The following is a 21,223-nucleotide window of genomic DNA, read 5'->3' as shown; positions in this document are numbered from 1 at the left end:
GGAGGAAGTGAACCTTTCTAAAGCCACTAGTCTTTATTCATTGCTTGGGTTAAGATTTTATCACACACTTAAAGACACAGACAAGAGCACACGGTTTCATCAGTTGGTAATCAGTTGGGTTGGTAATGTTGATGCTTAATAGACCATTACAACTACTTGGGTTAAAATAATGGCTATCAACACAGATTCTGGACTTTCTCCATAACCATATCCAAATGCCCTAACAAGAAGTCCCAAATAAATGTCACATAACAAAAATGAACTTAAGCTATTTTAATATTGAATGACTAGACACAAATGAAAATAGTAATCAACCTTATAAATACAGCACTTTAATCAATACTACAATGGGTACATTTTTACAGCATAAATTACTGTACAGAATTGTTCTACTTAAAATCCTCTTCAATCCTGGAAACAATTGTAAGACCAATTCCTAGAAGAGGAGGTGAAGGCTCTGTAATCTGGTTTTGTGGCTGCTAAAACTGGATCAGTGGAAAAGTCTCGCGGGACGTAAGCAGGTTCCCAAGTTGCTGACGGCTTTCCTGAGACCGAGATGCAGAATTTGAAAAGTTGTTTGCTGTGACACGCTATGCAGGAATATTGAATTAGAGTTGCGGCTCCATAAATAAACATCCAAAATGATACAGTATAAAATGGTGGAATTTTAAATCCCTGCTCCGATTGAGGCAAACTTACATGGGAGTGACTTTCAACTTGATCCCATGGAACTGTAGAGTAAGCAACTGTTTATTATGCTGTGGTAGGAGCGTCTGTTCTATAACATCCTGCCTGCGAAAATGTGACATCCAAGAGTCTAGCTAGTGTATCGACACCTCCTCATGCTAATAAACCTGTTGCCATTCTAGAATTTTTTTTACCTAAAAACTCAGAATTCACACAGGATAAGGTGTTATGCTCTTGTGGAAAGGGTGTTAGTGTCAATTTGGGCCTAAATGAGGATGGATCTTGCAAGACCTTAAGCCCCTGCTCCTTTGTACTGGAGAAAGGCTAGGGATTTTCCAGTGAGTATGAAAAGAAAAGGCCCTTTAGAATGAGTATCTCATGATTATTTTGATGATATCAAAGCTCTGATTTAGGGACACAAGGAAGGGCCGTGTCTAAATACTATAAATTTTAGATAAAAGCTCAAAACTTCAATCCAACAGTTAGGGCCTTGATCTCGGTGGTATGAAACATTCAGATTATTGGTCAGATTTCCAGTTTTTGTTTCAATGTTTGGGGCTAGAATGTACAAATGTCTAGGTGGGCATCACAAAAATCACTAAGTTCTTATGTTGATTTTTCTCTCTCCTGGTACACTGACTAAGGTGTAGCCTGCAATTAAGTGATCATGTTGAGGCAACCTAACCCACTAGAGAAAAAATCTATCTATTCTCTCAAGAGAGGTCTCCTCTTTCCTGAAGCTCATGACATACCCAAGTCCCTTGCGACAGATCTCCTTTCTCAGGGACAAATGTCCCGGATTAGCTGTCCTACACCTCCTGGCCCCAAACAAACATACAAACAAACCATCAAAGGCACAAGATCCCCATCTTGGAACTCAGCCTCAAAGAAAAGCCATGAGAGCATGCAAAACAAGACTGTGCTGTGTTCTCTGGGTCTATGAAGATTTTTGAAGTATGGTGTTCAATAGGCAAGTTATTTTCTCATGGAAGATGGCACACTGGAAACTTGGACCCAATGTTCCTTCTTCCAATTTCCATCTGACACCCCCTGATTTCTTAAGGTCAGGACTGGATGAGAAAGAGGGGGGTGGGGCTGTACCACCAACTGGATGGGGTACTTGGCAGCCTTGCTCCTCTTGGCAAGGACAGATCCCCCCCACCTCCACCCCCTCATTGGTCTTCCTCTGCCTACAGGCAGGAGGACTCAAAATGGTAACAATAAAGGCTGAAGAATCTTACGGAGCCATCCTCTTGGTCCTCTAGAACCTCTTCAGGGGGGACAGAGTACCATGCCACGCATCACACACCTTTGTGTCTTGGTGCCTGTAGATATATTTCTGTTGCCTCTGTTCTGACAATCATGCATTGTGACAACCTGCTGAATGTGACAACTGGGAATCTCAAAACGCTTGCCCGAATCTGTTGATCCTCACACTCTGTCTGAGGTTATGGGTATTCTGAGTTACATTTCACATAGAGGAAATTGCAGTATGCAGAGGAGCTTTATTCAAGGATCAGGTGCAGCAGGCAATGGAGGGGAATGTTTGGGTAGGTACCCCAGTTACTTTCCTGACTTCTCATCCCAACATCCATGAGTTCTCATATTGAATCCTTGTTTCCTTAAAGCTCCCACTGTCTCTAATAACTCTTCTTCTAAAAAGTCAAGATACTAAACCTGACTTATAGAACTTAGAAGGGCGAAGCCCCCAAAGGAACAACAAAATCAACCCAGTTCACAGAGAAGGACATTTTGGGTTGAGTTGGCAGCCCTGGGAACTGCAGGGGATTAATACTCAGATTGTGGATTACTCAAAGGAAAGATTTAATATCGTTATTTCACTACACAGATAGGCCCCAGAGACAGCTGGTGATGCTCTGAAGGCATCTATCACTAAAGATTAGATGTTATATACTTAGAATTTTTGACATCTCACCTACATGGCCATACTTGAGGCTTTGTGATCTCTCACTTTGGAGGATGAAGGTAACAGAGAAGACTCAAAGAGTGTTCTTTAAGAAGTCATATACCTTTGGCTACTGTGGGTAGAATGCTGTTCAGTCAAGTAGTGCATATTTCTCAGCGTTAAGTATGTTCTTTGCTCATGTGGACATCTAGAAATCAAGAGATGATAAACACTGGGGAAAAAGTCAGTTTTGTCTTATGGAAAACTGAAAAGAAGTGCTGAAGAACAGGGAGCTGAATATTGTGATTATTTTTATCAGCAAACAGCACTGTTTGAAAATCCTAAACAATGGTACTATTTTACATCATCTTTGGATATAAATATTTTCTGATGAACTTCTATGTCAGAAATGAGTGGAAAACAAGTCCTTGATTCAGCCTTTCAGGCCCCATCATTACTTCCTGATGCTTAAAGACAAATGTTGATCCTCGTGTCGACTTGCAATTAGTACTTTGAATTCATCCCTCAGATCAGTGTGTTTAAAACTGGCTCTAAGAAGTGGATGTTCAAAGTAACATGTAGGGATTTAATCCCCTGATTCCCATTACTGTAAGAGCTGTGAATCTAAGTGCCCTTGGAGCCTGCCCCAAATTACCCCCTGGTGCCTCAGAATGCCAATTAAATCATAAAAACCAAAACTGTGGCCAGATGTAATTAGTTTGAGAACAGAGTTTTGTAATTTTCCTCATGCCACACAAACAAGCTGACCCCTCGGATGACATATACAGAGTAATTCAGTTTGGACAAAGAGAACACAAATCTCAAGTCTGAACATTTCTTGTTCTGTTTGCTGGGAAGCTGGGATATCGAAAACTGTGCTTGGAAAATTGCTGGAAATGCAGTTTATGTTGTTAAGTTTTCTTTCTTTCATTAAAAAAGTGTCTTTCAAGACTCCAGTTGATCCATGTTTCATTGAAAATGTGTTACTTCTTAAAAATATGATTCTGATTACAACAGACTTTAACAGCAGGCAAACTGTAGACTGTTGAGTGTTTCTTAGGCCAAACCACTTCTGAAAAGAGCATCAAGGTCCCTGGAGTGAGCAAGGCCAGTGCCCTGTCCTGGCCACCTCTGGGATGAGGTGGTCTCCATGGTGGTGCCGAGCTAGGGTCCTGCTGCATGACAAGGCAACTTGAACCTAAGGGTATGGGCTGGATAAGGTAGAGTCATCGTTCTGTTTTTGTTGCCGTTTCTGCTTCTTTGGGAAGGAATGGACTGCAAAAGTTGTGAGAGAAGAGTAAGAATAAGATAAACAAAAAACCCTCCCACGCAGGGGGACAGATAATGGCAAGCTGCTGTTCTAATATTTCCATCTTCATTAGTTCAAAGTTCTCTTATTTGGTTCAACCAAATATTTGTGAGCATTATTATTCCACCATGTTTTGGTTTGAGTTGAAAGAACCTGGCACATATAACTTAGGGAATTAACTTGTGTTATTAAGGAATGTTGAGTAAAACAGTGCCCCAGTGTCCCAGGACTACCTGTGGGACCGGCATCAGTGAACTACTCAAGCTTCCTATTCAGCATTTTCTGGGACACTGGGCTGTGTCCTTCTGTACAAGTAGTAATGAAGAAAAACATACTTCTGTCTTGCCCTTGGAAAATATCAGACCTAGTAATGATAATTCGTGGGAGCTACATTTAAGAAATTCATGAAACAACAGGGTTGTTTCTGAAGAGATTTTGAACTGGGGACCCAAATACTTATTTGAACGTATTTTGATTCTGAAGTTTCCTTGTAAAAATATTCACAGAAATTGGTGGACATTTTTTTTTTTTTTACATACAACTCGGTTTCTCTCGTTTACAACATAAATCATTTAATGTAACATTTGCAACCTTAGAAAGGCAGACATATTTAATCCAAGTCAGTTTATAAATTCCAATTTCACATGGATTAAAAACTGCAGATAAATTAAGTCACAATAATATCCTGTACATGCTTTAAGGCTGGTGACTGCTAAAGTCTCTTGGGTATCTACAAACAGGAAATCACACACAGATTACTGGGTCTGAAGAGTTTCTACATCATTAAAAAAATCTTGCTTTTTTTTTTTTGGTGATACAGATTTCAACAGTAACTCTGGAAAACTGTGAAAAATGTTATTTAAAAATATATATGTATATACTACTGCACAGTTTCAAAGATGTGATTCATAAATAATGTTGGCTGCACTGATTAAGTTTGTAACAATTACTGCACTTCCAAGGTGATGTGAACACGCAGTGACTTATACTCAATGTTAGGCACTAGGAATATCCTTCAGGCATACTACAGTTTTATGTTAGCTGTATCGTACATATATATTTTTAAATGTATGCATTTATACAAACTGTGTATATTATGTATGGGATGTCAGAAATGTACACATCACTGTTATATAATACACACATCATTGTTTTACATACTAGGGTAAGTTTTAGTGCAGAAAATCTCATTGCATTGCATTCCATGTGTTCAATCTAGTACACAATTTGTCAACTCTTCAGATTATTTTTCCAGTACATTCTTCTTTAGATAGTAGGTCCGAGTTTCCATTTGCAATTTGAATGTTTCCAGAAATATCTGTTTTAACCAAACCTCTCTTTCCAGGCACAATCCTGCACATAAGTCTGATCTGTGTAGATAGTAGTAATAAATCCCAAATTTTGATCAGGAATATATTTGGGTCACTTTCTTTCAAAGGTAACGCTAACATTGTGATAAAGGAAGGCATCCACTCAGGTCATGGAAGGATAAGGTCAGTTGAACTTGTGTTGAACTTCTGAGGAAATAATATATCTTCAAATAGGAAAAAACGATAATAGACATTATATGTTTAAATGGGAGAATCTCTAGAAGAATCTACATGAAACTGTGAGCAGTGGTTGTCTTCGGGGGATAGGACTTACTACTTTCTACTTTATACATCGCTGTCTTGTTTGAATCTTTACAATGAGCATGTATTACTTTTATAATCCAAAAACACAAGAAAGGTATTTCTACTTTGAACAAAGCTAAAGAAAAGGAACAAGTTATGAATGACTTTCACAAACAACAATCAGAAGATGGTTCCTTACCAAAATCACCTCTGCCAAAGCAAACAGAAACTGCTGCCCTCACAGGGTCTACTGATGAGATCAAAGACAGGGAGAGGACCCTGCACGCACTGACCATCCACAAAATGACCAGTTCCAAGTTTTGTTGGGAAACACGGGCCACCTAAGTGCTGATAAAATGCTGTGGGCACAATCAGCCAGGGGCCACCTGTGTGTTTACATGGGGTTTTGTGGGTAAGCCACCGTGGGGCTCCCACAAGACCTATGACTTTAAGGATGGGCAGGGGATACATGATGCGGACCCTGAGGCTCATCATCCCTTTACGTAAGCGTTTCAACATTTCATCAGAATTCAGCAAGAGGAAGTAGAACTAAGCCTCTGTCCTCCAAAATAAAATAAAATAAAATAAAAATCCTAAATTAGACTCAAATTTCCAACATAGGATGGGCTCATGAACTCTGCCAACAACTCATGAAAGGGGTTTGAGGAGCACCTCAGTTGGATAAATGTAAAATGGAAATACTGGTAATATTTCCAGAAGCTTCAGGGCTGAAGCCAAATGCAAATTTCACAAATCCTTCACTGGCTTCATTTCCCTTTGAACCCTTCACTTTCGATTCATTTCAAATCACTGAAGTTGCTCAATCCTTTTGAATCAGCGCTTAGAATTATAGCAGTCTTATTTCCCACCTACAGGTCAGGTGACAACAATGTGAACATTACAACCAAACCAGTAAGAGCGTCAGGGAAAGCATATATCACTATCTTTTATAAATGTTTTGTGCCACCATCACCTTGGAAAATGGAGCGTTCCACATATGGCATTCCCCTGTCTTTCTCAGACCATCCTGGTACAATTCTGTCAAGTGAGAGGCTTCAAAGGCATTATTTTTGTTTTTAAGGATATGGCAAGGTCTATCCTCTTTTGTAGGAATTTTTCTTTTTTACCAGTATTTTTTATATCCAAGTATATTTTACAAGAAGACTAAATCTAGGGCACAATAAGAGACTATAAAAGAAGTAAGTTTCAGACAAAAACTGTAAACAAGACATCAAAAAACTAAAATGTAAACTTCATTTAAAAAAAAAGAAAAGAAAAAGAATCAAGGACAAGACGTAAACATACCAGACACGCGGGATGGAAGCATATGATGTTCTGGTCATTGCTACCGCAAACAGATTTGCGGTCCTTGCAAAAATAACTTACCCTGTTGCTAATCAAAGCCTGAAACACAGCCCCCAGATCGAAATGCATTAAAGGCCTGCCGTTCTGCACGAAGAGTGAGAGGATTAGACAGTCTCATGATAGTGAATAGTTCTCAGCCCGAGAAGCAGCAGATACAGACTCCTAGTGAAGAGACATTCTAGGGAATGTCCTAATTTGGCCTAGAACATTTGTAAGAGAGCTATCGCGGAGAGAAAAGACTTGAAAAATATTGGCTGACAAACGCCCCGGGGCTCTGTGGCCACCGTGTCACAGTGGCAGGAAGAAACAACACATGTGCTGGGTGGGCTTGTCGTGGCACGAGTGGAAACTTGCAATTCTTGACTGAGCTCAGTTGTCTCTTAGTGTTGGTTAGCTTGCAAAGACACTGACTTTTTACCAAACCTCAGTGCCATGTTCATATTCTTTTGGGGGCAGGGCAGGGCAGGCCTGTGGGATTTGATCCATTTGCTCATAATGCCTTTAGTTGATAACAAAGTTGGATGGAAGGGGTGAGGAGTAGACAAAAGGCAAGGTACTTGGTCACATGCAATCTAGTAAAAGTCCAGCACAAAAATAACTGACTTCTTTTCATTATTCAATTACCCATTAATACACACAATCAAAAATTAATTGGGGAATAGTATATTAATACTGAAAGTAATCAATAATATAAGAACTAGGTTCATCTTAACTGGCAGTCAAGCTTTTGGTGTGCTGTATTGCACCTGGTTAACTAACCCATGAGATTTTGGTTGAATGTTCTAAGAAGTCATGGTTTAGCTTTGAAACAGAAAGTGTGTGTGTGTGTGTGTGTGTGTGTGTGTGTGTGTAAGGGTATATTCTCTAATCAGAAACCTCTGATCACTTTGTCTAGCTTGGGATTATGAAACTAGACAAAGAAAGTGTGTTCTAGAGAGCTGTGTATCTTGCACACATACAGGCAGCTTCATGAACACACACCCACACACCCACACCCACACACACACACGCCCTGGGAAAAGACCATTGTTCGATGCTGAGGAAATATTCACCACAGTTTGGGAAATGCTGTGGCCGGGGACTTCAGTAGCACAGTGTCCAGAAACATTGAGCCATCCGTGGAGACGAGAGCACAATCCAGCTCACGGGCAAGGTCCCTATGACAGGTGGGTGCTGTTCCGCAGCCAGTGCAGGCCCTGCTGGGAGTACTGGACCAGATGCTCCATGCTGCTGTGCAGGGTGACAGGCCCCATGAGCAAATCCAGGTCGTTGAAGAATTCTAGGGGACAGAGAGAGTCGTTTGAGTGACACACATGCTAAGTGTGCTACCCTGGGAGACCCGAGTGACTTAAGAAAAAAATTCCATTCCTCGTCTTTATATAAATCAAGCATTCTCTATTCCATCATGCAACTTTAGCATTCAGTGGAACAGAACCCACAGGTAGAGAACTCCTCCTATATCCAAAGGATTTTATTGGCCATTTCTCATTTAAATGAATAACGTTTGCTGAGCCAAAGAGCAAAGAAAATTTTCTTCCTCAGACTGCATTGTCTGTGCGCACGAATGCTTCCTCCCCTGGATGTGGATTGTGGCTCTGTTGCCCCTTATACTGTACTCAACTGTAGCATGTGCTGAACCCCTGGAGTGAGTCCAAGGGAGGAGGCTCCAGGCCCCTGGGGGCAGATCGGAGATGGGTTCTCAAAAATCCTCCTGAGGTCACCTTCTAGTCCCGGGACATTCTCTAGGTTTGTCCTTTCATTAAATACTTACTAGGTGCCAAGGCACTGTGGTAGGTGCAGGAGGGTAGAGGTAGGGGAGTATACCAAGGGGAATAATGAGTAAGCTCTGCTCTCTCAGAGATCACAGTGTGTGGCTGAGAGATAAATTCGTATGGCTGTTATGCTGTCATAACTGGATCACTGAACCAACCACTCCTTGAAAATAAGTATCTGGGAGAAGTTTTTCAGAGGTGCTCAGGTACATGCTCAGTGAAGTCCTGCTGGAGAAGGCAAAGGAGAGGTTAGAGAAGACTCCCAGGTGGCTGGGAGGATAGCCAAGGCAGGAATCCAGGAGCAGAAGAGGGGAGGAGGAGCGGGTTCGGGAAAAATCGCTGACTTTGCACCGGACACGTAGCACTGAGCCCTCTGGCAGGAGACATCCAGAAGGCAGCTGGCATTGCCATCAGGAGCATGGCCTGCTCAGGGTCTCCCAAACTGGCCACGTAAATTTTTATATGTCCTGTCCCTTCTATTTTGTCCACCTGTGATGCCCACCCCACTCTGTCTCAGTTACACAACTACCATTTGTTTTTCAAAACCCTGTCCCATGCCAGTTCCTCTAGCAAGCCTCTCCTGGTGGCCTCAGTCCCTGGAATTGACCTCCCTGGGCATTCCCATTAGATTTTCAGGGTGTGCCACCTCTGGGATGCATGTTATATACTTTCTGGTTTTATTATCAATTTTATGTATTCAGGACCCATCTGCTTCTCTGTGCTATTAATTCTTCATCTCATTGTGGACATCCTGGTCTTGTCCTCAGAAGCTTATGCTATCATGGGAACAAAATTTGCATCTCATGGCTTGAAAGTGAGGTCAGATTTGCACCTTCACCTGCTGCTGGAGGAAGAGTGGTAAATTGGTATAATCTTTTGGGAGAAAGTTAACAATATATGTCAAGATATAGAACAACATATATCTTAAAGGAATCTATACCTGTTGACCCCCAAATTCCCCCTCTGATGAAAATAATCAGAATATGGACAATGATTTATATGAAGATATTTATCATAACATTATTTTTAATAGTAGAAAAAATTGGAAGTGACATATGTCCAATAAGAAGGGAATGGTTTTGAGAAATCATGATACTTTATGACTACATAAGCACTATTATGACAGTCTTCTAGAAGCATCATAAAAGATGTTTTTGAACAAGTTGGTGACATGGGAGAATGCCTGATACAATGTTAAATGGAAACAGACAGGATGTAAGACTGCATATGGACTGCAATCTTATTTTGGTAAGAATCATGCATATTTGGAGAAGACTAGAAAAAACTTCAGTAGAATGTTAACAGTAATTATTACTTGGTGATAAGATTACTAATAATTAAAAAATGTTTTTCTCTGTAGTTTTCCACATTTTACAAATTTAGCCACAGTAGACATGTGCTTGTCTTATAATCTGTGAAAACAAAAACCTTATTTAAAGAGAATAGAACTTACTGCTACCTAGAAAACACTCTCTTCTCAGGGGTAAGTAGCTATCACTTAAGTAGCGTGGAACATTCATCCTCATTAACCAATCCACCAATTCATTCATTCAATGTTTCAGCTCCCCAGCTGTGTTCTCAGCACTGTGTGGGTCTTGGGAACACTAAGCTGAACAGAAGGTTACCCCTACCTTCAAGGAGCTCACTGTCTCAAGGGTGTGTCCTAATATAGGTATCTACATCATTTCTGTATATCTGTTTCCTATCTCCATCTCCACCTCCACCTCCATCTTTAATCACCAACAGTCAAGATTAAGGTCGGTCAAGGCAGAGGAGGCCGTGCGTGAGGTCAGGAGAAGTTTCACACAATAGGTGACACCTTCTATTATGTCTTCTCTGGTACATGATGAAAACCTGCTCAATGATGTCCAGGGTCAGGCTGGCTCCCTGAGCTGTGGAGGAAGCACACACACGCTCCCTGGCAGCGCACACACCTCTGTTTTCCTTGGCCAGGTTGTCTGCCATCTCCCAGTAGTCATAGCTGTGGAGAATGCTGTTGGTGATGCTGACGTGATTGGCTGCCATCTGGTGGATGCGCTGTGGGATGCTGACGATGGTTGAAGGGGACAGGGCGTTGGCGTTGGAGAGGCTCCCCTGAGATCCCACGGAGCTGGTCGGGGAGGGGTTGGGAGACATGGGGGATGGGGTTCCAGTGCTCCTGGAAGCGGAGGGCGTAGAAAAACACAAGAGTGGGGAGGTTGGTACCAGGTGAGGTAGAACAGCCCCCCAGGGTACTGTAAGCAAAGTAGCACATGGCCCAGCATCATGCAGCGTCTCATTTATCACCTTTACTTTGGAGAAATGAACTTACTTTCCACTGGCTCCCCATGGAGATGGGGCTTGGGCAGCTTTAGATGAATTCTGCAGGAAAATAAAAATGTTGACAGTGAGTACCATCTGTTTAAGTTTAAAGAGCTGACAGTAACATGTTCTCAGGTGACCGTTGAAAGAAGTAATGGCAGAAACTGCAGATAAAATGAAGACTCACAGAAACTGGATCTGGGAAGTTAAAATTACTAGGCTACTGGTTTCTTTTCTGGAAGCTAGTGGGGGGCAGTTGCATGGCCTGCTGGATTTCACGGTGGGCTAAAATGGAGAACTCAACCCCACAGCCTGGGTTTTCATGCACCAAATTCTAGGTACCAAATTAAATCATAATCCTGAGGGTCTGTTGAATCCTAAACCAGCCTAAATTTTTTCAACTAGCTTAATTTTCCTGAAAAGGAAAAAACAGCAGGAGTTCCCCCCCCCAACCCCTTGCCCACCACACCCACTGAGAACACCTTATATTTAAATGTAGGGCATATCTGCAGAAACCACTGACATATATTTAATGCCTGAACATATATGAGACACCAAATTATATTGTTTTGCCTTATGAAGCTTAAAAGTATTTCTCTTAAAGGAAATTGCTGCTGAATTTTTCTAAAAGAACAGATTACAATATATGTCCTTAACAGAGTATTCAAAAACTGATTTATCTGAATATTTTGGTTTAGGATGTTATGTTACATGAGCCAGCTATTTGCATCAGGCATTGAAAAGGAGTCCTGCCTGTGGCAAGGAAAGTTGCTAAATATACAGACAGATTTCCTTTCTGAAAGCCTGATAATGTGTTCTTGCACATAAGTCTAGGGGACTAGTAAAGAAAAGAATGGTCTTTATGATACTGATGTGAATTTTCAAAAACAGCCTGAGCCTGGTTACCCAGAGACAAGGTGTTTCTTTTGGTTAAAAAGGACTTTAGGAAGTGGTGAGTGATTTTTAGTTCTTAGTGGAGGTGTTACCAAAATGGTAAGAAATGGCCCAACAGGTGGCAATTCTGCAACTGCCTTCAGACTTCTTCTATTACCAGGAAGCTCTGTGACTGTAAAAACATACATGGGGACCAAGTCTTTTTTTCAAGGGCAGCTCTGTATCGATAAAACACATTCTTTATGGACAAATTATCATCGCCACCTGAAGCTTTCATAATCCCTGAACTTTTTTTTAAAGATTTTCTTCCTTTTCTTTCTTTCTTTCTCTTTCTTTTTCTTTCTTTCTTGCTTGCTTGCTTTCTTTTTTTCTTTCTTTCTTTCTCTTTCCTTTCTTTCATTTCTCTCTCTCTCTTTCTTTCAAGAGTGAGGGGAGAGGGAGAGAGAGAATCCTAAGCAGGCTCTGCTCCCAGGACAGAGCCCAATGTGGGGCCCAATTCCACGACGCTGAGATTATGACCTGAGCCGAAATCAAGAGTCAGACACTCAACTGACTGAGCCACCCAGGCTCCCCCATAATCTCTGAACTTTAAGTAGCATTTAAATGGCTTTTAATTAAGGGTAACTACCAATAACCCCTGGAGAGGAAACTGATGTTTAAGTTGTGTTCTTTGTCCATTCTGTACATATTCATAGATGGCATACATACGCTAAGAACTTTTTGTATCCCTTAAAAGTTCTGTTGTAACCTCTGTGGCTTACAGAGTTCAGATTCCTTTTTTATTCAAGCATTTTTTTTTTTACTCTAATAATGCTCTTCAGTATTAGCTTTTAGATTCTGACATTTTGGAAACGACCTCTCTTGACCTTAGGCCCCCAAAGTAAAGGAATAGGCTTAGTGTCCGTTCTTGTCATTATGACACAAAATGGTCTTTGTGTCAAAACAATTCTCTCCTCGCCTTAGCACCTGGTTACTCTACATGCGTGACCAGGAAGCAGGTGGTATGCTGGACACAGCCCATGGAACCTCCAACATAGCCTGGTCGGCAGAGATGATCTCTAAGAAGTGGAGGTTGGGGATTAAAGGATCTAAATGATGGTGTGTATCTGACAAAGGGTTGGTGGAGGTGGAAATGGCATAAATTTCTTGTTTCTATAGACAAATGGACAGCAAAGAGGCCTAGAAATCCCAAATGCATTATAACTTCATGTCTGCTTCACAAGTACAGCAGAAAAGGCTTTTTTTTTTCCCCCCATTCCCACAGTGAAAATGATTTCGTTTCCTGAGACACGTAGTTAACCTGGCTTCCAATTCTACCCTTATATTTACCCAATGCCATTGTCCTAGTGCCTCTGAGTTCCAACGAACCGTTTATCATTTAAAACAACACCCTTATTAAAAATTAAATGAGCTACTGGAGGGAGCTAGGAGGAAGTTCTAAGTAGTTACTTCTGAGAGGAAGAAGCTGTAAGCGAACATGAGGAATTTGTTAGCTGTAAAGAGGAATTTCCTAGGACACTGGAGTGGGTAATTGGATCTTCTTTCTCTTGAGGCCATGAAAGTACTTGGACACGAGGCAGGGGGATAAATTAGACGGGCTGTCAAGGCCATTCTCTGAGCTTTGAACACCATGAGTGTGTCATAACGGGGGTTACTGTTGAGATCAGAGGGTTCCTGTATTCCCCCCCACCCCCAAAGCCAGGGATTCTACTAGGCTCCTGGAAAATGCCCTGGACCGGGAGCCCACTGAATACAAGCAACAGTGTTGCCCACTAGCCACACAATACCTTGAAATAGTCGATAAGTGCTTTTGAATACTTGACAGCGTGGTCCCTTTTGAGTCGAAACATCCGCCAGTACAGCAGAGCCAGGCAGCGGTAACTGCGGCGGAAAGAGAGAAACGGGCCCCGGGAGCATGAGCGTGTCCTCCGCCAGCAAGACGTACACAAAACTCTTGTTGTTCTTTTTTTTTTTTTTTTTTTAAGATTTTATTTATTTATTTGACAGAGAGAGACACAGCGAGAGAGGGAACACAAGCAGGGGGAGCGGGAGAGGGAGAAGCAGGCTTCCCGCCGAGCAGGGAGCCCGATGCGGGGCTCGATCCCAGGACTCTGGGATCATGACCTGAGCAGAAGGCAGACACTTAACGACTGAGCCACCCAGGCGCCCCAAAACTCTTGTTGTTCTAAGGCACCCCATATTTATGTTACGATTACATATGTGAAATACTGCTATACTTACGTTTATGTCTGTTAAGTATCTGACCTTCCTTGTCTTCAAAAGATCTAATTCAAAATTTCACACTAGATCCTAGCTTTATGGCTTCTTCTTGGGGCTAAGGGACAGGCCATTTTCTTCTTCCGCCACTAGAGGGCAGGCTCTCTCCATGCGAGGAGTGAGGGAGCGCGAGCACACAGCTTTCACCGCGACTGGGTGAATCTTGGGCCAGAGCCACCTTCCTTCCTGATGCCCCCCTGGCGCCGGGGACCTCGGCAGCGACGGCTTTGCTGAAACAATAGCCCTTCACCTGTTCGTATTCCTTTCACTTTGAAACTACCTTACTGGACTGGAAGTAGTTCAAATAAAGTAACAGGTACGAATGTCATATAAATAAGAACTCAATGCTGAGAGTAGTTATCATTATTGTTTTATATTTATTATTTACATATTAGTTTTCTTTTTTTTTTTTTTTTAAGATTTTATTTATTTATTTGACAGAGAGAGAGAGCACAAGTAGGGGGAGCAGCAGGCCGAGGGAGAGGGAGAAGCAGGCTCCTTGCTGAGCGGGGAGCCTGATGTGGGGCTCGATCCCAGGACGCTGGGATCATGACCTGAGCCGAAGGCAGACGCTTAACAAGTGAGCCACCCAGGCGCCCCTACATATTAGTTTTCTATCTTATATAATATGAAGTATTAATCATCATTAATTTGTTAATCCTAGTATGGAACTTTGCATTTGAAAAGAGCACAGAAAGCCTTTCCTGAGACATACCCTCTTTTCCTTGGTGCTTTTTTTTTTTTTGAAACGAGAGAGGTCATTTTTTTTTAAAGATTATTTATTTATTTGAGAGAGAGAGTGAGAGACAGAGATAGCGAGAGAGAGCACAAGTGGGGAGGACAGGGAGAAGCGGTTCCCCGCTGAGCAAGGAGTCCGATGTGGGGCTTAATCCCAGGACCTGCAGCAGGGAGCCAACCCGAAGGCAGCAGCTTAACCGACTGAGCCACCCAGGCGCCCTGGTGCTTTTCACTCATAATTATTTGCTAACTCAGATCTGGTGCCAACAGGCTGGAATGCCAACATACCATGTACAATTTACTAGTCTCTTCTGAGCACATCAAACTGCAGATGATGTAAAACTACCTGAGAACCCTCTCTTTTGTGTATGCTGCTCTTATTTTTTTTTTTTGAGACTTGATTCTCTGCCTTGCAGATCAGGTTCTAGATTAGAGTACGAACCACTAGAGAGCAGAAAATGTTGGATTTCTATAGATAGGTGTCCTGTGATTTGGGAGAATGGGATGAGGTGTCCCAAGGAGATGTAATGGGGAAAATTATTATACCCACATAATCAGTACCACTGTAATCATTACAGATACAGAAAAGATCTATTACATGTTGGTGAACATCTTAAAAGAAGTGCTTCTATTATCACAGCGTAGTGAACTGCTCCTTAGATTGGAGTGTTGAGAACTTCAGCCCATCATCTTGATTCAGTTACACTAATCCCAAATGTAAATAGACAAATGGATTATTTTGATTGTGTCTGAAGTGTTAAACACAAGAGAAATGACATTTGGCACAATTCACATTCAAATTATTAAAACACAGACCTACCTGATTTTAAAGTCGGGCATGCATGTGTGCACGCACACACACACACACACACACACACACACACAAACAGTTATCCTTGTGTAATGGACCTGTTGATTCTTAATCACTGTGAATTCACATCATGCATGGTATAGCAGCAAGAAATGGTGTGGGCTCTCCCTGGTCACCACTAGAACTGCATTTGATTTTGCAGGTCAGAAGGCACTAGAAAAACATGTGTTTCAGCACCTGGTTTGCCAATGAACATATACAAGGCTGAGGAAGCTTTTTTAAGCTGGTATCATGCACTCACCATAATGCAGCCAATTGTTTGTCCTCTGGTGTGGCATTGGGGCCTGAATGGGTTTTTAGTCTCATAGCATACCTAGGGGGAAAAGAAAAAGAAAAACCAAAGAAATTTAAAAAAAAGCTTTCTTATTAACAATAGAACATTTTTTATGATTGAATTTCTCTTTGCCCAATACTTAGTTTTTCATAGCACTTCCTGTTCTTTCCCGCTTTCTTTCCTTCCTTTTTCCTTCCTTCCTTCCTTCCTTCCTCTCTTTCTTTCCTTCCTTCCTTTTTATCTAGAGAAGGAGGGGGGAGGGGGAGAGGGAGAGAGAGAGAGAATCTCAAGCAGACTCCCGGCTGAGCACGGAGCCTGACATGGGGCTTGATCTCACGACCCTGAGATCATGACCTGAGCTGAAATCAAGACTCGGATGCCCAACTGAGCCATCCAGGTGCCTCATCTGTTAATTCTTTCTTTTTAATTTTTTAAAATTAAAAAATTTATTTTTTATTAACATATAGTGTATTATTTGTTTCAGGGTGTTAATTCTTTCTTAAAAGCTAGCTGATGTTTGCCCCGTTTTCCCTAAGCATTATACTACTACGACAACTAGAACAAAATGACTTTTATGACCGTCTAGCTACTTTCTGCTCCTTAACAATACAAGTTCAAATGCTACAGATGGTTGAGAGTGATACCAGTTCAAGCATTATCCAGGTATATGGTGACACATCCATTTTTACTAATTTGGATTCATGGCTGAGTGGCTGACAAGATGGAGTGAAGCTCAATCCTTCTAACCCGGTCTCCAGGAAAATGTTCTACTCCCTGTACTCAAATGAATGCTTGGATTTACCCCTTCTTCTTATTCTTACTTTGATGGCTGTATACATGTCCCAGGTGCACAACTAGGGGCTTTTATGAACTTCATTTAATCCCACTTACCTCTCTAAACTAAGGGGACAATGGCCATTCCATTCTCCCAATAATATACCAAGTTACTTGCAGACTTTTTGAGAGAGCTTAGACAGTAGTTGAATGGTCGGAAAGTCCTGGGTTCAAATCTGATTCAGCCTCAATTTTCTTATCGATAAAACAAGACTAATACTGCTGATCACATAGCACTGTTGTAAGGAGAGTATTGGTAAAGGTCATGGTAAATGCTCAAGAAATGATACTGTTATCATATTAGCTCCACACCATGCAGATCTGTAGTCTCTTTGAATATATCTCCGTGCACAGTTTTCCTAGTGGGTGCTCTGGGTATTTACAAATGCGTACGTGCCTTACTACAATTCACTGGTGTTAACATGTTCCACTTGGAGTGAAGCGTGGAGACTTTATTTCCATTTAGGTCTCTTTACTTTACTTACTTTTAAATAACATTGTCTTGAGTGTCAGCTGGTGGCATAATTTTTGTTTTAATCACTGAATATAGGATTTGTAAAACCCATGAGGAGGATAGTTTATCATACGAATCCATATCTCTGTTCTTCTGTTGTTCTTCCTTCCTTTCTGATGCTCCAAGATTCCTTCATTTGTCATCTCCTTTCAGTCTGAGGAACTTCCTTTGGCCAATCTTGATAGGTTAAAAACAAATACTTCATTTTTCTTAGTTGGAGAATATTTTTATTTCCTCTTCATTCCTGTATAATGAAGTTTCACTGAATCTAAAATTCACAGTTTGATGGGTTTTTTTCTTTCAGCACTTGAAAAATGTCATGCCACTCTCTTCTTTCCTCCATGGTTTCAGATGAGAAGTCTGCTGTCATATTACCTCCCTGACAGGTAATGTGTCATTTCTCTCCCACTATCTTCAGGACTTTTTGGTTGTTGTTTTTAGTTTCCGAAACATAGTTATGATGTGTCTTTGCATGCATTTCTTTGGGTTTATCCTGCTTGGGTTTTTCTCAGCTTCTTATACCTGTAGGTTTATGTCTTTTGCCAAACTTGCAAGTTTCAGCCATTACTTCTTCAAATACTCTTTGAGTCCCACTTGCTTCCTCTCCCGAGACTCCAGTGATATACATGTTGGATCTTTTGTCACTGTGCTTGAGGCTCTATCCATTTTTTTTTTTCCAGTGTATTTTCTTTTTGTTGCGCAGATTGGGTAAATTCTATTTTCTGTCCTCAACTTCACTGATTCTATTCTCTGTCATTTTGTTGGGGAAGGTCTTCAAAAAGCCGTGACTGTCAGTTGACCTGGACCCTGTGAGCTGGGCCCGGGTGATTAGAGGCTCCTCACATCCTCCCTTGCTTTGAAATGTGGGTTCCACTTGCCTTTCGGCTCCCAGAGGCTGCTCCAAGGGCACAGCCTTGAGATAGTGATATGGTATTGAGAACTATCTGCACAGTATACTTGGATGAACCCAGTTAAGGCCTCCATATAAACTTTAAGATTTGGTGGGCAAGTGCAGGGATCCATTCATCTTGTGGCCACCCAAGTAAGTTCTCTTAGCCTATTCAACCAACCTGGAGTGGTCTGCCCCTTTCCCCCTGTGTCTCCCTACCCCCCATGTATAGGGGGGTGGTTTCAGATTACACCCGGGAAGCTCCTGACAGGGTTATGCACCAACACATCTCCACTTTACTATTGAGCCCAACCAGTGAGATTTTTGTTTCTGTTATATTTTTCATTTCTGTAATTTACATTTGGTTCTTTTTAAAAAATAACATATTCTTAATCTCAGGAAACAAACTAAGGGTTGCTGGAGTGGTGGGGGGTGGGAGGGATGGGGTGGCTGGGTGACAGACACTGGGGAGGGTATGTGCTATGGTGAGTGCTGTGAATTGTGCAAGACTGTTGAATCACAGACCTGTACCTCTGAAACAAATAATACATTATATGTTAAAAAAAAAAAAAAAAGAAGAGGATAGCAGGAGGGGAAGAATGAAGGGGGGGATATCAGAGGGGGAGATGAACCATGAGAGACTATGGACTCTGAAAAACAAACTGAGGGTTCTAGAGAGGAGGGGGGGTGGGGGGATGGGTTAGCCTGGGGATGGGTATTAAAGAGGGCACATTCTGCATGGAGCACTGGGTGTTATATGCAAACAATGAATCACGGAACACTACATCAAAAACTAATGATGTAATGTATGGTGACTAACATAATAAAACAATGAAAAAAAACCATATTTCTTTGCTGAGATTTTTGATTTTTTGTTTCTTTCAAGAGAATTTATCATTGTTTTTTGAAGCATTTTTATGATGGCTGTTTTAAAATCCCTGTCAGATAATTCCAACATCTGATTCATCTTGGTGATTGGTGTCAAATGGTTGTCTTTTCTCATTCCAGTTGTGATTTCTTGCTTCTTGGTATGATGAGTGAGCTTCTATTGTGTCTTGGACATTTGGCTCTTATGTTAGGAGACCCTGGGTCCTCTCTAAATCTTTTCTTTTAAAAGGAAGTCACCCAGTTTAGGTTTAGCAGGCAGGTCCTGGCCTACTTCTTTAGGCCAATTACAATTTAATTTTTAGAGGCTTTGTGGTGCCATTTTGATTTGTGGTGCTTGGTGTCCCTTGGGGAGAAAGGAATTCTCTTGCCTATGGGGATACAGAGGGAATCCTGAGCTGGACACTTGTGGTGAGATCCCCCTTGCCAGTGCTCCCAGCCCCAAGTGTCTCTTGGTGGGGGAGAAGAGCCTTAAGCCTGGCAGGCAACATACAGATGTAAGTGGTGAATTAATGCTATTTTCTAACTCAGATAAGAAAACTTTCTCTTGTCTTAGTTTTCTGAGTAGTTTAAGGGATTCTCTTCAGTCTGAATTATCCAGAAGATAGTGTTCTCTGTCATGCGACGATACTTGCATTAGTGAACACACCAGAGTCCTAACTCCGGTGCAGGGCAAGCGTAGCACATCCTCACCTCCAAGTGTATGTGACTGGCATCAGGCTCTTACTGTGGTGTGGATTCGTTTCCTTATTTGTTTTTTAAAATTTGAATGCCTTAAAGGGGGCCATATACAGTCCAGTTCACCAGAGGCTCTCTGACTTGCTTATTTGTTCATTTAAATATTTATGGAGCATATACTATGTTCTAGGAACTGTTCTAGGGATTAGGGACACATTGATAAACAAATCAGAGCCCCTCCCCCCCAATTCCCTGTGCTGGAGGCAGTCGCACTCTAGGACACCTTACTTCTTTGTGCCCATATCCAGTGTCATCATTTTCCTACCTGCCTGTGGGTATCGAGTCTGTGCCTTGCTCTGAGGAAGGACGGGGAGAATCTGGGGTCTCTTAGAGTAATTTTAAGTATTTTACTATGGTGATTTCTTTCCTTCACTGACAAAAATAGCATACCATGTAAGAAAATAGAATGAGGAAATCACCAATACACTGATGCAGTAGAAATATTTTAATAAGAAAAATGACTGAACAGTGTTTTCTTTCAAAACATTCTTTTTTTTTTTAATTTTTTTTTGAAAGATTTTATTTATTTATTTGAGAGAGAGAGAATGAGAGACAGAGAGCATGAGAGGGAGGAGGGTCAGAGGGAGAAGCAGACTCCCTGCCGAGCAGGGAGCCCGATGCGGGACTCGATCCTGGGACTCCAGGATCATGACCTGAGCCAAAGGCAGTCGCTTAACCAACTGAGCCACCCAGGTGCCCGACTTTCAAAACATTCTTAAGAGGTGCTTTTTGAAGATGATGTATTCTCTGATGCTGGGATGACAGTTTCAAAGGCTGGAAACTATTTACTGAAGGAAAGTGGTATAAAATACCAAGTTGTATCTTTGGACCAAAGTGGATCAAAAAGGTTATAACCTAAGATGACTAGAAATCTTTCATCTGGAATGATGAGGTGTGTTAAAAAAATATCTAATCCTATGTTGCAAAGAATTCCAGAATTAGAAAAGTCTCTTAAAGTTCGTTTTGGGGAAGGATAATTTCACATATGGGTATTAAATATTATCCCAAGCAGTTGAACTAACTAGAGACATAAACTATATGACAAGGTTCTCAGTACAGTTCATGGATGAGATTCCCTTAAGGGTTCATTAAAAAGACATTAAAGATGTGTCTTTCTGGGTCTCCATGATGGAAGACAAGAGTCTCCCATCCAACCCCTTGCGGTGCCCCTGTTAGAAACCCTGCTTCTGCTCATATTACATGTCTCAACCCAGGTGAGGGATGGTGTTCCCATTCAGGTCTAAGACCAAAACAACATCAGCAACCCCTGAGACAGCATATCACAGGAGGGATTTCCTTTCTGACAATACCCCCTGAATCTTCTTTCCTCTCATCAAATACTCCTGAATCATTTAC

The 21,223-nt window shown here is 41.5% G+C and overlaps 1 protein-coding gene across 3 annotated transcripts in view; it reads right to left on the bottom strand.

The window, feature by feature from the left end:
- Nucleotides 1–258: 258 nt before the first annotated feature.
- AFF3 (ALF transcription elongation factor 3) overlaps nucleotides 259–21,223 on the bottom strand; it is a 564,644-nt gene continuing 543,679 nt past the window's right edge. For all 3 annotated transcript variants that reach the window (XM_081831996.1, XM_081831995.1, XM_081831997.1), the window contains 5 exons: nucleotides 15,975–16,046; nucleotides 13,635–13,728; nucleotides 10,964–11,013; nucleotides 10,587–10,810; nucleotides 259–8,159 (listed from right to left, as the gene is read on the bottom strand). In XM_081831996.1, the coding sequence (XP_081688122.1) occupies nucleotides 8,038–8,159; nucleotides 10,587–10,810; nucleotides 10,964–11,013; nucleotides 13,635–13,728; nucleotides 15,975–16,046 (562 nt within the window). In that variant the 3' untranslated portion in view covers nucleotides 259–8,037. The remainder of the gene's footprint in view (nucleotides 8,160–10,586; nucleotides 10,811–10,963; nucleotides 11,014–13,634; nucleotides 13,729–15,974; nucleotides 16,047–21,223) is intronic.

The sequence above is a fragment of the Leptonychotes weddellii genome, chromosome 10 (assembly GCF_054177405.1).
Source record: "Leptonychotes weddellii isolate Sample4059 chromosome 10, ASM5417740v2, whole genome shotgun sequence".
Taxonomy (NCBI): Eukaryota; Metazoa; Chordata; class Mammalia; order Carnivora; family Phocidae; genus Leptonychotes; species Leptonychotes weddellii.
This window is presented reverse-complemented; position numbering and strand designations above follow the sequence as displayed.